Source organism: Balaenoptera borealis (assembly GCF_965194805.1).
Source record: "Balaenoptera borealis genome assembly, chromosome: 3".
Taxonomy (NCBI): Eukaryota; Metazoa; Chordata; class Mammalia; order Artiodactyla; family Balaenopteridae; genus Balaenoptera; species Balaenoptera borealis.
In genome coordinates this window covers 184,642,895-184,657,826 of record NC_138866.1, presented here as the reverse complement: position 1 = coordinate 184,657,826, position 14,932 = coordinate 184,642,895, and the positions used below count along the sequence as shown (strand labels likewise).

Below are 14,932 nucleotides of genomic sequence, written 5' to 3'. Positions count from 1 at the left end.
GTGTGGAGCGCTTGCTGTAAACGTGGGGAGCTCACGCTGCCGCATCATTACTAAATCATTAACTAAGAGCATCCCAGGCTTGACGTCGAGGGAGCCTAAATACTCCTTTATTCGCAGGGGGTCCTGTTTTCCCCTTCATTCTACTTTCCAATCTTCAAATTAGTTACTTTATCAAAACCAAACGTTCCAATCAGTTTCTCGGCAAATTATATAATCACTTGAGGGTTTTCTCCTTCCTTTTCCCAAGTACAGTAGATGATTAATATGAGTTCATGAGTTCCCTCGCTGATTCCACTGTCTTATAAAATACAGCACTAACATTCTCCCACCAGTCTAAATCACTTTAATAGACAATATTTATTACTATATTAATTTTTTACATTATAGTCATGTCATCATAATGAATAATGTCAGTTACCTGTGGATGTTTCTGGGGCCTGATGCCACCTTAAAAGCTTGATTTCTACAAGCAAATGGGATGTAGAAAGGGTCCAGTGTCCAACTGCCCTGCATATGCTCTTCAGAAAACTGGAGGACGACAGGGGCAGAGACTTGCTACGGAGAACTCACCTCAGCTTGCGTCGCAGGGACAGCCTGCCTCACTCTGCTCTAGTCTGGGCCTCTCCCGCAGCAGTTTCTGTGGTTGGTTTTTTAAGTCTGGGGAGACGTGGAATGGAGCTCCAGCTGCGAACCCCAACTACCTGCCTGAGTGAGGAACTAGACGGCTCCTCACGCTGTCCAGCTCCTCTGTAGAAAACGCAGTGTCAAATAGGAGTCAAGGCCGTGGGCTTTGAGGTTGCAGCTCCTTGGATTTGTATCCTGACTTCTCCACTTACTGGGCAAGTTATGGAACCTTTCGGCTCTGCCTTCTCATGTGTTTAATGGGATCACCTACCTCTGAGGGTCATCGTGAAGATGGATGAGACAGTACACACCTTTAAAGGTGCTTGACCACCTGTGTTCACAGGCTCTTGCGGGCTCTCTATCTTTTGATCTTTGTATCCACCCCCCCTTCCCCTCTTCCAGTTTTGTCTGATTGTTCCCTGAGGCCGTGTGTGAGGGGGAAACTGGAGAAGCACAGGCAGGGAGACGTTACACCAGAAAGGGCAGAGGATTCCTTGTGGAGAGAAGCAACAACAGATGGGAAGGAAAGGGGAAAGGCAGAGAGAGGGCAGAGGATCCACCCGGTTTTGAAGAGAGGGTTTGGAGAGCTTGGAGTAGGGGGCTTATTTGGGAGCAACTTCAGAGAGAGAGAGATACTGAGCGGAACAAAGGTAGGAGACTTTAAAGAGCTTAACGGTACATGACTGTGCTCTGTAGCTTCAAGAGAGAGGGAAACCAGGATAACAGTTACTTTCAGGTGCTCCTGGGCGGCCGGGCTTGTGTGTCTCGGACTGCACGTCCCCGTCACGAATGGACCATGGGAGGCTGCCTTCGTACAGGCTATGCATTCGAATCCCGAAAACCAAGGGCCCAGGACAAAGTAAGTGCTCTGTAATCGCCATCCATTATCATGGTGACTTCTTCACCAGTTCCGAAGTCTGGTTCTGGCATTTATTCGTTGGAGCCCAGCCCTGGTTAGCTGGAGAAGAACAAGGAAGCAGGCATTTTGGCCCTGTGGTCCGTCTGCCCCCATCGCACTTGCTCCAGGCCCTCCCTTGTCTCTGGTTGACTCCGTGGGTACCGATGGTCCAGGCTTCACTTGGCCTCAGCCACTGCCGCCGCTGCCTGGCACGGCTCCCTCGGAAAGCAGCCCATTGGCTGATGCCTGCCAAGAACGGGCCGGCGTTTTGCCCATGCTCCCCCTCAGACCTGGGTGTTGTTCTGTGGTTCCCTCTCCAGCTTTCCAAGAGTCGGATGCATTTATTCCCAAGCCCTTGATGCCAGTCACATAATTTCACATTACCTAAACCAGTGAACAGTGAGTGTGAAACGTCTGGCATGCTGTTGGCACCTGTGTCTGTGACAGAGCCTGTGGCGAGCTGGCGGCCCCCGAGTCTACTGGACGGGGCTGCTGGGAGGGCCTGCCCTGTGCCGTCACACACGCTATGTGAGAACAGTGTCCAGTCAACGCCAGTGCCTTGTATGACGCAGCTGCGTAAATGACTTTGTCTGTTACCGAACTTCTACTCCTGAGTGCGTCAAAGGGACTACTGCTCTTCGGGGAATTAATTTCGCCTCAGTTTCTCGCTCTCGCCGTGAGGTTTCCTTCCGTATCCAACGTGCTGGTGAGTGAACGTTTGGCCTAAAAGCTTGATCAGGGAAGCCCAGCAGTCCAGTGTTTTAAACGACTAAAACGTAGACGACGGTGAAAGGTTTAAAAATAGATGAAAGGAGAAAAGCATGGCTTAGAAAGGTACGTGTGGTAGAGGTGACAGCTGCCCCCTTAAACATGGCTTCAGTGACTCACTGGCCTCGGGCCACAGGCTACCTGATGTTTGTACAGCGTGAAATGGTTTTATTAGCTACCAAGCTTACTATGTGCCAGGCACTGGGATTTTTTCTTTGTTGGTTAATCTTATCCTGCTCTGGCCATTTCCCTTAGCCAGGAACGTTCTCAATCAAGGGTGCAGAGTTGGACGTGTAACATTCTCTGCCCGCTAAAGGTAGGAAGGGCTTGATGCTTGAGAGGCATTCCTAGGACCCTCTCTGGGTGATGCTGCTTTCTGAATTTATTTTCCCTGAACTTTATTTTGCCGTTAATGAATGCTACTCGTTGCGTTGTTAATACCTCCAAAGGCTGTGTAGCTAATGCTGCTTTACAAACTGAGTAAGGATGTGCGACTTTCCCAAACCATTATCTGAACAACATGTACTGTGTATGTGTCTTGGTTTTGAATTAGGCTCAGGAATATACGTTTTTCTTAAGAGCTTCACAATCAAACTAGGGCACCCGGAGGAACGCTTTAAGACGACTATAAACAGCCACATAATGGAAACTTAGTGCAAAATCCTGCATTTGAGGGGCAGCTAGCAGAAAGGAAAGAGCAGCATGTTTTCAAATCACTAACACACGTGGCAAGGGGAAGGTGGTATGTGATACTTTGCGGTCATGACTCAAAAGGAGTACTTTCCTTAGGAAGGTGAGATGCAAACTGGAAACAAGTGATTATGGAATTGGTATGCATTTTTTTTCAGTATATATTTTTTGATTTGTAGACTTTTTCCAACTATAAAAACATTTAAAAATCTTATAAGGAGGAAAAACACCTCCGATTTACCTTTTTGAAGTGTTTGTTCCTTTCAAAAACTTTCCTCTTTTTCACCCTCCCCCTCCCCCAAACATACCCAGAGACCTTAAATTTATTGGGAGTTTCATATATACACTGAAGGAAAACCAGCTCCCTTGCTTTAGAACTTAATTGCACAGAGCACTTTAAAACATCATTAAAACACTTAACTTTTCACAGCGTTGGTGTGAACGAGAACACGGGGAGGTGCACCGAGAGGGGTCTGTGGATTGGGCCCACGAGTACTTCTTCCAGTGGCAAAGGCTTTGATCACAAGGCACATGCCCTCAGAATGCAGCTGTGACCCGAGCTTCACATCCCCTGGAAGGTGAGACAAAGGTAGCAAGGGAATCGGAGTCTGTGTCCAATTTCTACTTTTACAGCTAACAGTTCGTGACTTTATGTAATATTTCAGTTGTATGAAAAGTACCAATTTGAGTGATAACACATTTTCTTGTGGTTTGACTTGACATTGTTCGGGCGAACCCAGGCTGGGAATAGGAGTTCTCATTAGAGCCGGAGGAGCGCTGAAATACCTGCATGCACGCCGAGCTCAGCGGGTTTCCCAGAAAACTCTGGCGTTCCCAGAGCTGATCTGAACCCTTCTTCTGCTGTCAGTTTCCCAGGCACTGAGGTGAGGTTTGCGCGACCCGGGAACGCACGATGCCTCTGGGCCCTGTCCTCCGGGCCGGTGGCCTCCTGGCCGTCCGGCGGACTGGGCTCTGCTGCAGAGACTCTGGGTGGGTCCCGACCCCAACTCTGAGCCTTGGTAACTCATTTCACATGGCAGCTCCCCAGAGCCATGGGCCTCAAAACACATTTCACATTTGCTGGTTGGGGCAAAACTTTTGATTGTGCTTTTCGGTGAAGTGAAGCAAGGAGCTTGCCTTTCCACGGTGTCTGCTTGCCTCGGGGTCACAGGAGCACGTGCCCTGTGATCCAAGGGCCGTGTCCACAGAGCTTGGGAGGGTCTGCTGGTTCCATCCACTGCCCTCTCTGTGTAGACGTTCCTTCACACTGGAGTAGGTTTGTCCTCTGGTTTTCCCTCAAGTTGTCTTTACATGAGCCTTCCACTAGAGCGCTGTTGCACCCTGATACACACACACACACACACACACACACACACACACACACACAGAGGAGATTACAGAGTGTTGGGTCTGCTGTCCTGGGTGGGAGAAATAGGTCACATAACAAAGAATGCCCTAACAGCCCTCTTCTACAGAATGCTAGAAATGGAGAATGACTTGGTTTCTGGCTGGATCAGGAGTTCATGGGACCCTGCTCTCTGCTAGAGGAAAAGGAAGCGACAAGTCTCTGCACGCCCTGGGCAGAAGCTCACACTGTCACTTGGAACAGCCTCAAGTCACTCTTCCATTTTTCTTCCTATCAAATATAAAGAACATTTGTGTCTACAGAGGTTTCCCGGATAAGAATGCCAAAGAAAAGATAGCATAAGGATGGATAAAAAGACACAAATGGACACGGTTGTTTAGAATTGCATTTTGCTATTGGGTAGATCAAAGTGACAAAGGTAATTCTCTGGAGTAAAAAAGAAAAAAGAACGTAGTCATAGATTATGGAAGGTAGTGGCTGTGAGTTCACACCTTGGGTTCAGACAGTCCGGTTTTGAGTCTTATATTCTGCTCACTGTGTATGACCTGGGGTAACTTTCCCTGAGCCTCAGGGTTTTTTTTTGTTTTTTTTTGTTTTTTTTTTGTTTTTTACAAGAGATATATAGACTGACACCAAGCATTGTACATGGATGACCACAACAAAAGCAACAATGATTGCAATTACCAAACATGAAACACACCCATACTATGTCATAATATTGACATTCAGTCCATGAGCCTCAGTTTTTGTTCTTTTCTTTTTTTTTTTCATTTGTGTAAGTACATGTTTTCACTTTATTGTGGCACACTATTCCAATTAGGATTTCTGCATGATACTTTTTTTTGAATTTTATTTTATTTATTTTTTTATACAGCAGGTTCTTATTAGTCATCCATTTTATACATATTAGTGTATATATGTCAATCCCAATCTCCCAATTCATCAAACCACCACCCCACCCTGCCACTTTCCCCCTTTGGTGTCCAAACGTTTGTTCTCTGCATCTGTGTCTCAATTTCTGCCCTGCAAACTGGTACATCTGTACCATTTTTCTAGGTTCCACATATATGCATTAATATACGATATTTGTTTTTCTCTTTCTGACTTACTTCACTCTGTATGACAGTCTCTAGAGCCATCCATGTCTCTACAAATGACCCAACTTCGTTCCTTTTTATGGCTGAGTAATATTCCACTGTATATATGTACCACTTCTTCTTTATCCATTCATCTGTTGATGGGCATTTAGGATGCTTCCATGTCCTGGCTATTGTAAATACTGCTGCAATGAACATTGGGGTGCATGTGTATTTTTGAATTATGCTTTTCTCTGGGTATATGCCCAGTAGTGGGATTGCTGGGTCATATGGTAGTTCTATTTGTAGTTTTTTAAGGAACCTCCATACCGTTCTCTATAGTGGCTGTATCAATTTACATTCCCACCAACAGTGCAAGAGGGTTCCCTTTCTCCACACCCTCTCCAGCATTTGTTGTGTGTAGATTTTCTGATGATGTCCATTCTAACTGGTGTGAGGTGATACCTCATTGTAGTTTTGATTTTCATTTCTCTAATAATTAGTGATGTTGAGCAGCTTTTCATGTGCTTCTTGGCCATCTGTATGTCTTATGTGGAGAAATGTCTATTTAGGTCTTCTGCCCATTTTTGGATTGGGTGGTTTGTTTTTTTAATATTGAGCTGCATGAGCTGTCTATATATTTTGGAGATTAATCCTTTGTCCATTGATGCATTTGCAAATATTTTCTTCCATTCTGAGGGTTGTCTTTTCGTCTTGTTTGTAGTTTCCTTTGCTGTGCAAAAACTTTTAAATTTCATTACATCCCATTTGTTTATTTTTGTTTTTATTTTCATTACTCTAGGAGGTGGATCAAAAAAGATCTTGCTGGGATTTATGTCAAAGAGTGTTCTTCCTATGTTTTCCTCTAAGAGTTTTATAGTGTCTGGTCTTACATTTAGGTCTCTAATCCATTTTGAGTTTATTTTTGTGTATGGTGTTAGGGAGTGTTCTAATTTCATTCTTTTACATGTAGCTGTCCAGTTCTCCCAGCACCACTTATTGAAGAGACTGTCTTTTCTCCATTGTATATCCTTGCCTCATTTGTCATAGATTAGTTGACCATAGGTGTGTGGGTTTACCTCTGGGCTTTCTATCCTGTTCCATTGATCTATATTTCTGTTTTTGTGCCAGTACCCTATTGTCTTGATTACTGTAGCTTTGTAGTATAGTCTGAGGTCTGAGAGCCTGATACCTCCAGCTCCGTTTTTTTCCCTCAAGATTGCTTTGGCTATTTGGGGTCTTCTGTGTCTCCATACAAATTTTAAGATTTTTTGTTCTAGTTCTGTAAAAAATGCCATTTGTAATTTGATAGGGATTGTATTGAATCTGTAGATTGCTTTGGGTACTATAGTCATTTTCACAATATTGATTCTTCCAATCCAAGAACATGTCATATCTCTCCATCTGTTTATTTCATCCTTAATTTCTTTCATCAGTGTCTTATAGTTTTCTGCATACATGTCTTTTGTCTCCTTAGGTAGGTTTATTCCTAGGTATTTTATTCTTTTTGTTGCAGTGGTAAATGGCAGTGTTTCCTTAATTTCTCTTTCAGATTTTTCATCATTAGTGTATAGGGATGCAAGAGATTTCTGTGCATTAATTTTGTATCCTGCAACTTTACCAAATTCATTGATTAGCTCTAGTAGCTTTCTGGTGGCATCTTTAGAATTCTCTATGTATAGTATCATGTCATCTGCAAACAGTGACAGTTTTACTTCTTCTTTTCCAATTTGTATTCCTTTTATTTCTTTTTCTTCTCTGATTGCTGTGGCTAAAACTTCCAAAACTATGTTGAATAATAGTGGTGAGAGTGGACATCCTTGTCTTGCTCCTGATCTTAGAGGAAATGCTTTCAGTTTTTCACCATTGAGAATGATGTTTGCTGTGGCCTTTATTATGTTGAGGTAGGTTCCCTCTATGCCAACTTTCTGGAGAGTTTTTATCATAAATGGGTGTTGGATTTTGTCAAAAGCTTTTTCTGCATCTATTGAGATGATCATATGATTTTTCTTCTTCAGTTTGTTAATATGGTGTATCACATTGATTGATTTGCATATATTGAAGAATCCTTGCATCCCTGGGATAAATCCCACTTGATCATGGTGTATGATCCTTTTAACGTGTTGTTGGATTCTGTTTGCTAGTATTTTGTTGAGGATTTTTGCATCTATATTCATGAGTGATATTGGTCTGTAATTTTCTTTTTTTGTAGTATCTGTGTCTGGTTTTGGTATCAGGGTGATGGTGGCCTCATACAATGAGTTTGGGAGTGTTCCTTCCTCAGCCATTTTTTGGAAGAGTTTGAGAAGGAGGGGTGTTAGTTCTTCTCTAAATGTTTGATAGAATTCACCTGTGAAGCCATCTGGTCCTGGATTTTTGTTTGTTGGAAGATTTTTAATCACAGTTTCAATTTCAGTGCTTGTGATTGGTCTGTTCATATTTTCTATTTCTTCCTGGTTCAGTCTTGGAAGGTTATACCTTTCTAAGAATTTGTCCATTTCTTCCAGGTTGTCCATTTTATTGGCATAGAGTTGCTTGTAGTAGTCTCTTAGGATGCTTTGTATTTCTGCGGTGTCTGTTGTAACTTCTCCTTTTTCATTTCTAATTTTATTGATTTGAGTCCTTCCGTCTTTTTCTGGATGAGTGTGGCTAATGGTTTATCAAGTTTGTTTATCTTCTCAAAGAACCAGCTTTTAAGTTTTATTGATCTTTGCTATTGTTTTCCTTGTTTCTATTTATTTCTGCTCTGATCTTCATGATTTCTTTCCTTCTGCTAACTTTGGGTTTTGTTTGTTCTTCTTTCTCTAGTTCTTTTAGGTATAAGGTTAGATTGTTTACTTGAGATGTTTGTTGTTTCTTGAGGTAGGATTGTATTGCTATAAACTTGCCTCTTAGAACTGCTTTTGCTGCCTACCATAGGTTTTGGATCGTCGTATTTTCATTGTCATTTGTCTCTAGGTATTTTTTGATTTCCTCTTTGATTTCTTCATTGATCTCTTGGTTATTTAGTAACATATTGTTTAGCCTCCATGTGTTTGTGTTTTTTACATTTTTTCTCTGTAATTGATTTCTAATCTCACAGCATTGTGGTAAGAAAAGATGCTTGATATGATTTCAATGTTCTTACATTTACTGAGGCTTGATTTGTGACCCAAGATGTGATCTATCCTGGAGAATGTTCCATGCGCACTTGAGAAGAAAATGTAATCTGCTGTTTTTGGATGGAATGTCCTATAAATATCAATTAAATCTATCTGGTCTATTGTGTCATTTAAAGCTTATATTTCCTTATTAATTTTCTCTTTGGATGATCTGTCCATTGGTGTAAGTGAGGTGTTAAATTCCCCCACTATTATTGTGTTAGTGTCGATTTCCTCTTTTATAGCTGTTAGCAGTTGCCTTATGTATTGAGGTGATCCTATGTTGGGTGCATATATATTTATAATTGTTATATCTTCTTCTTGGATTGATCCCTTGATCATTATGTAGTGTCCTTCTTTGTCTCTTGTAACATTATTTTAAAATCTATTTTATCTGATATGAGTATTGCTACTCCAGCTTTCTTTTGATTTCCATTTGCATGGAATATCTTTTTCCATCCCCTCACTTTCAGTCTGTATGTGTCCCTAGGTCTGAAGTGGGTCTCTTTTGGACAGCATATATATGGGTCTTGTTTTTGTATCCATTTAGCGAGCCTGTGTCTTTTGGTTGGAGCATTTAATCCATTCACGTTTAAGGTAATTATTGATATGTATGTTCCTATGACCATTTTCTTAATTGTTTTGGGTTTGTTTTTGTAGGTCCTTTTATTCTCTTGTGTTTCCCACTTAGAGAATTTCCTTTAGCATTTGCTGTAGAGCTGGTTTGGTGGTGCTGAATTCTCTTAGCTTTTGCTTGTCTGTAAAGCTTTTGATTTCTCCATCAAATCTGAATGAGATCCTTGCCGGGTAGAGTAATCTTGGTTGTAGGTTCTTCCCTTTCATCACTTTAAATGTCATGTCACTCTCTTCTGGCCTGTACAGTTTCTGCTGAGAAATCAGCTGTTAATCTTATGGGAGTTCCCTTGTATGTTATTTGTCATATTTCCCTTGCTGCTTTCAATAATTTTTCTTTGTCTTTAATTTTTGCCAATTTGATTACTGTGTGTCTCGGCATGTTTCTCCTTGTGTTTATCCTGTATGGGACTCTCTGTGCTAACTGGACTTGGGTGGCTATTTCCTTTCCCATGTTAGGGAAGTTCTGGACTATAATCTCTTAAAATATTTTCTTGGGTCCTTTCTCTCTCTCTTCTCCTTCTGGGATCCCTATAATGCAAATGTTGTTGTGTTTAGTGTTGTCCCAGAGGTCTCTTAGACTGTCATTTCTTTTCATTCTTTTTTCTTTATTCTGTTCTGCAGCAGTGAATTCCACCATTCTGTCTTCCAGGTCACTTACCCATTCTTCTGCCTCAGTTATTCTGCTATTGATTCCTTCTAGTGTATTTTTCATTTCAGTTACTGTATTATTCATCTCTGTTTGTTTGTTCTTTAATTCTTCTATGTCTTTGTTAAACATTTCCTGCTTCTTCTTGCTCTTTGCCTCCATTCTTTTTCTGAGGTCCTGGATCATCTTCACTATCATTATTCTGAAATCTTTTTCTGTAAGGTTACCTATCTCCACTTCATTTAGTTGTTTTTCTGGGGCTTTATCTTGTTCCTCCATCTGGTACATAGCCGTCTGCCTTTTCATCTTGTCTATCTTTCTGTGAATGTGGTTTTTGTTCCACAGGCTGCAGGATTGTAGTTCTTCTTGCTTCTGCTGTCTGCCCTCTGGTGGATGAGGCTATCTACGAGGCTTGTGCAAGTTTCCTGATGGGACGGACTGGTGGTGGGTAGAGCTGGCTGTTCTCTGGTGGGCAGAGCTCAGTAAAACTTAATCTGCTTGTCTGCTGATGGGTGGGGCTGGGTTCCCTCCCTGTTGGTTGTTTGGCCTGAGGCGACCCAACACTGGAGCCTACCTGGGCTCTTTGATGGAGCTAATAACAGACTCTGGGAGGGCTCACGCCAAGGAGTACTTCCCAGAACTTCTGCTGCCAGTGTCCTTGTCCCCGGGGTGAGCCACAGCCACCCCCAGCCTCTGCAGGAGACCCGCCAACAACAGCAGGTAGGTCTGGTTCAGTCTCCTATGGGGTCACTGCTCCTTACTCCTTGGTTCTGATATGCACACTACTTTGTGTGCGCCCTCCAAGAGTGGAGTCTCTATTTCCCCCAGTCCTGTTGAAGTCCTGCAATCAAATCCCGCTAACCTTCAAAGTCTGATTCTCTAGGAATTCCTCCTCCCATCGCCAGACCCCCCACTGGAAGCCTGATGTGGGGCTCAGAACCTTCACTCCAGTGGGTGGACTTCTGTAGTATAAGTGTTCGCCAGTCTGTGAGTCACCCACCCAGCAGTTATGGGATTTGATTTTATTGTGATTGCGCCCCTCCTACCACCTCATTGTGGCTTCTCTTTGTCTTTGGATGTGGGTATCTTTTTTGGTGAGTTCCAGTGTCTTCCTGTCGATGACTGTTCAGCAGTTAGTTGTGATGCCGGTGCTCTTACAAGAGGGAGTGAGTGCATGTCCTTCTACTCTGCCATCTTCGAGCCTCAGTTTTCTTATCTGTAAAATTAGGATTTGCTATAATGCCATTTTAATGGGATAGATGTGGGGATTCAATGAGATGATGAATGTAAAGTGCTTACACTACATGCTCATAAAGGATGATCCTTTTTATTACTATTGTTGTTGTCGTGAATTGGAGGTTGTTTGTTGTTGAGTAGAGAGATTCAAATAAAATTTGCTGTCAGCTCACTTTCTCTGCTAGAGTTCCAATTGGACTGATCCAAATAAGCAATTTTAATCTAATTATATTGGAAATTAATGTTCACAGGAGGTTTGTGGTGTCCTGTTAAGTGAACAAAAGCATAAGGCAGGGAAGTTGCACTAACACAAGTCTGTGTTCATTCTAACACATGATGAGTTCTGTTCAGATTCGAGTCCCCTCCTGAGTCCGTCTCTAGTCCAGAAGGACATCAGACCCCCACGGATGAACAAAGGCATAAAGGAGATAATTAAAATGGGATAAATGCCTTGGATCTGGAATATATTTGCAATGGGAAATAGGAGAAGTTGGATGAATATGGAAATGGGCAGTGGAATTTTAAATATTCACAGAAAGGTAAGGATAAACTATATAACTTATTAATTTATATTATAAAAAACCAGAGCTCACCCACATCTCTTGTGTTATTAGAATAATTGAATAAAACTTCTCTACCTCCTTCTTGCAAAAGACTATCCTATAAACTCAGTTGCAAGGCTGGCCAGAACTCAAATGCGTTTTCACTCAAGTATTCTTCTTCCTGTTGGGTTGGAAGATGTTAAAGGTAACTCAGTCTAAGTGAAGAAAGGTGGAGAAGATGGTAGAGAAGGGAAATAAACTGATAATTTAATATTTTAAATTATTAGTATTAATCTCCTCCCCTGCCTGACCTTTACAAGATGTGATAAGAAAAAGATAAGTGCCCAGCCTGCAACTGCTCTCAGAGGAAGGCAGGGGTGAGCTAGGAGAAGGTGCAATCTAGGATAAGACCATGGGGAATGGGCATGGGAGGCCACCTGTGATGACCCCGAGTTTATTATTATCTGTAAGTTATATTTTTAAGGTTCTTGGAGCAAGGCCTGGCTCACAGTAACTGCTCTCTGATTGTTAGCCCTTATTAGTACTCTAGTAGAAAACACACTTCAGGAGCTGTACACTCATCCCAACACTAGTAACAAGTGACAGTGATGAAAAGTGTCTACAATTGGCTGGAACGACTGACCCTCTCAAGAAGAGGTCAGGCTGCTCCTGGGCAGTGGAGGCTGGGTCATGTGCATGAGCGCCTCTGTAGAAGTGAGGGCAGAGTTTCTCAGGAATGGGTCGGTGGGATCGAGTCTCTGAGTCCCTGTCAAGTTCTGCTTCTGTGATAGGTTCCAAGAGTCCTTTCTGGAGAAATCAGGGAGACCCGAGAGACAGGGCTCACAGTCCTTGGGCGCTCTGGTGGCCGGAATATAGGCCGGGTGCTGCAGAAGAAGGAAGAGACTGCTCTGTATTTTTGCTTTGAGTTTCACTATGGCTTTCCTCTGGTTCTTAGTAGCTCAAAGAACACTTTTGTGGGGTAAAATGATCTTGAAATAGAGCAGCCAGGAACTTCACCAATATGTGTTCAAACAAGACCAAAAGTATGAATTAGAATATGAGCTGGACTTGTCAATATTCTATTTGAAGGTTTAGAAGGCGTTTGAAAGATATTAAAAGGATAATCATATCCTCCAGTAGCTTCTTGAAAAATGTGCAAAGGAGGTAAACCTCTTAAGACTTACATGACTTCTTTCATACGTAATTTAAAAGTTTGCTTTGGTATAGAAATCTAGGTTGGAAGTAATTTTTGAGGAGTTGGAAGAGTTTTGAAGGCAATGCTCCATTTTCTTCTTGCTTCTGGTGTTACTGTTGAGAAGCCCAAAGTGATTCTTGATGTTTGGTTTGTGATTTCTCTCTCTCTCTTCCTTCTTTCTCTTTTGAAGATTACAAAATCGTGTGTGTGTGTGTGTGTGTGTGTACTTAACGTCCTGAAATTTTACAATGCTGTATTCTCATCGTAGGCCTGTTTTTATCCACTGTATACAGGCACCTGATAGGCCCTTTCAATCTAGTGGCTCATGCACTTCAGTTCTGGGAAATTCTCCAATTATTTCATTCCATTTCCTCCTCTCCGTTTTCTCAATTATCTCCTTCTGAAGCCAGTCTTCCGAAGTTACGTCTTTTGCATGGTTCTCTTTTTCTTAATCTTTCCTATTTTCATTTATCTTTTTGCTCCATTTTCTGGGAGGTTTCTTTACCTTTATTTTCCGACTATTCTATTGAATTTGTGCTTCCTGAATGCTTTTTTTTTTTTTAATAGAGTCCTATTCTGGTTTCATGGATGTGATACCTTTTATATCACTCTGAGGATGTTGATTATTTTCTTCTCTGTGCTACACTTTGTTTCTTCCAAGGATTGATTTGTTTGTTTCTGTTTGTTTCAGATTCTATTTTACAGGTTCAAGACATCCTTTAGATGCAGTTACTCATTGGATGATTGGAGATTTTGAGTAGGTAGGTGGGGCTTGCTGACTTTGTGCTTTACTACAGGGTGATTGGGGTGGTCTCAGGGCCACTTAGAATGGTGCTCTCTATGAAGGCACCAGATTGAAGGGGGCTGAAATGCAGCCCTCACTTATTTACCAGTTCATGAACACTGGTCAGAGGCTATGTCTTCCTGAAAGAAGGGATGCCTTTTTCCTCCCACAAAACTGTGATCTGCTTTTCAAGTCTGACATTAGCAAAGCTTCATCTACCCAGAGGAAATATCGTTTTCCAATTCACACAACAGTTTCCCACAGGCCAGCAGAGGCCCTGGGAAGGCTGGCTGAAGTTCTCCCCAGGTCAATATCTTGATAGCTTTTGTGTTGAGCTGGTCAAATTCTGCAAGAAAGAGCTTTTCAAACTCTAGCCAGCAGAGTAAAGGATTGGCTTCGAGAGATTTGTGAGTGAGTAGGACAGAGAGCCCCGTTCAATGGAGCTTAATCTCCATCTTGGGTAGAGTAGCCACACCTCACAGTGGCTGCTGTCCTCCAGCCCAGAGACACTGTTTTACCCTCTGTAGACAGATGCTGGGCTGGGGACAGTGGTGACTCTGTGGGGGTGGAGTTGGACAAGGGGCTCTAGCTTTCACCCGGTCTTCCTTACTGGAGCCTGCACCCTCAACCCTACCAAACAGTTCCAGAGGTACTTTTAGTACTACTAGTTCCTGATATTTTGAGGCTTCCACATTGTAAATTGGGTGTGGTCTCAGTTTTCCCCACGTTTGACTTTGCATTCTTATTCCTCAGATCTGCTGGGCAGTTGCCACTCTCCCACTGAATTTCAACATATACAAATTTATTATATTCTCCTCTGCAATTCTCCAATTTTCCTTGTCCCTGTTGGTGTTTGTTTTTTTTTTTAAGTTTCTTGAATGTAATGTTTGTTAGTAGATTTCAGAAGGAAGAAAAATTAAACTCAGGAGTTCAATTTGCTATCTTACTTGGAATAGTCCATAGGTTTCCTCCAGACTCTAAGAAAAATGCCCTCTTGTTATCAATTCTGGATACAGTGCCTGCATTTAACTTGTGTTTTCTCCCTTTAGGAAGAGATTGAAAGTCCATGTGGCTGTCTGTGTCCTATTGTTAAATCACTTTTGTGAAAGAATATTTAGAAGTAAGTTTTTTTGGAGACAAGTTATATGTGTGTATGTAAATATATATACATATATGCAGTCATCCTTCAGTATCCATAGGGGATTGGTTCCAGGACCTGCCACAGATGCCAAAATCCACAGATACTCAAGTCCCATAGTTGGTCCCCTGTATCTGTAGTTCCACATCCATGGATTTAACCAACTATTGAAAAAAATCTGCAAATAAGTGAA

At 42.1% G+C, this 14,932-nt stretch overlaps 1 protein-coding gene and 1 long non-coding RNA gene across 12 annotated transcripts in view; one reads left to right on the top strand and one right to left on the bottom strand.

Moving 5' to 3' along the window:
* Nucleotides 1–14,932, bottom strand: part of ODAD2 (outer dynein arm docking complex subunit 2) — a 244,586-nt gene that overhangs the window by 7,803 nt on the left and 221,851 nt on the right. Inside the window, exon 20 of one of the 11 annotated variants that reach the window (XM_082385964.1) lies at nucleotides 10,587–11,060. The exons of the other annotated variants lie outside the window; for them this stretch is intronic. Within the exon in view, the coding sequence (XP_082242090.1) occupies nucleotides 10,971–11,060 (90 nt within the window). The 3' untranslated portion in view covers nucleotides 10,587–10,970. Of the gene's footprint in view, nucleotides 1–10,586; nucleotides 11,061–14,932 lie in introns of those variants that run through there. 11 annotated transcript variants of the gene reach the window in all.
* Nucleotides 1–14,932, top strand: part of LOC309625912 — a 138,871-nt gene that overhangs the window by 85,137 nt on the left and 38,802 nt on the right. Inside the window, exons 3-5 of the long non-coding RNA XR_014242787.1 lie at nucleotides 3,411–3,558; nucleotides 3,721–3,864; nucleotides 11,432–14,721. This is a non-coding gene — a long non-coding RNA (uncharacterized lncRNA). The remainder of the gene's footprint in view (nucleotides 1–3,410; nucleotides 3,559–3,720; nucleotides 3,865–11,431; nucleotides 14,722–14,932) is intronic.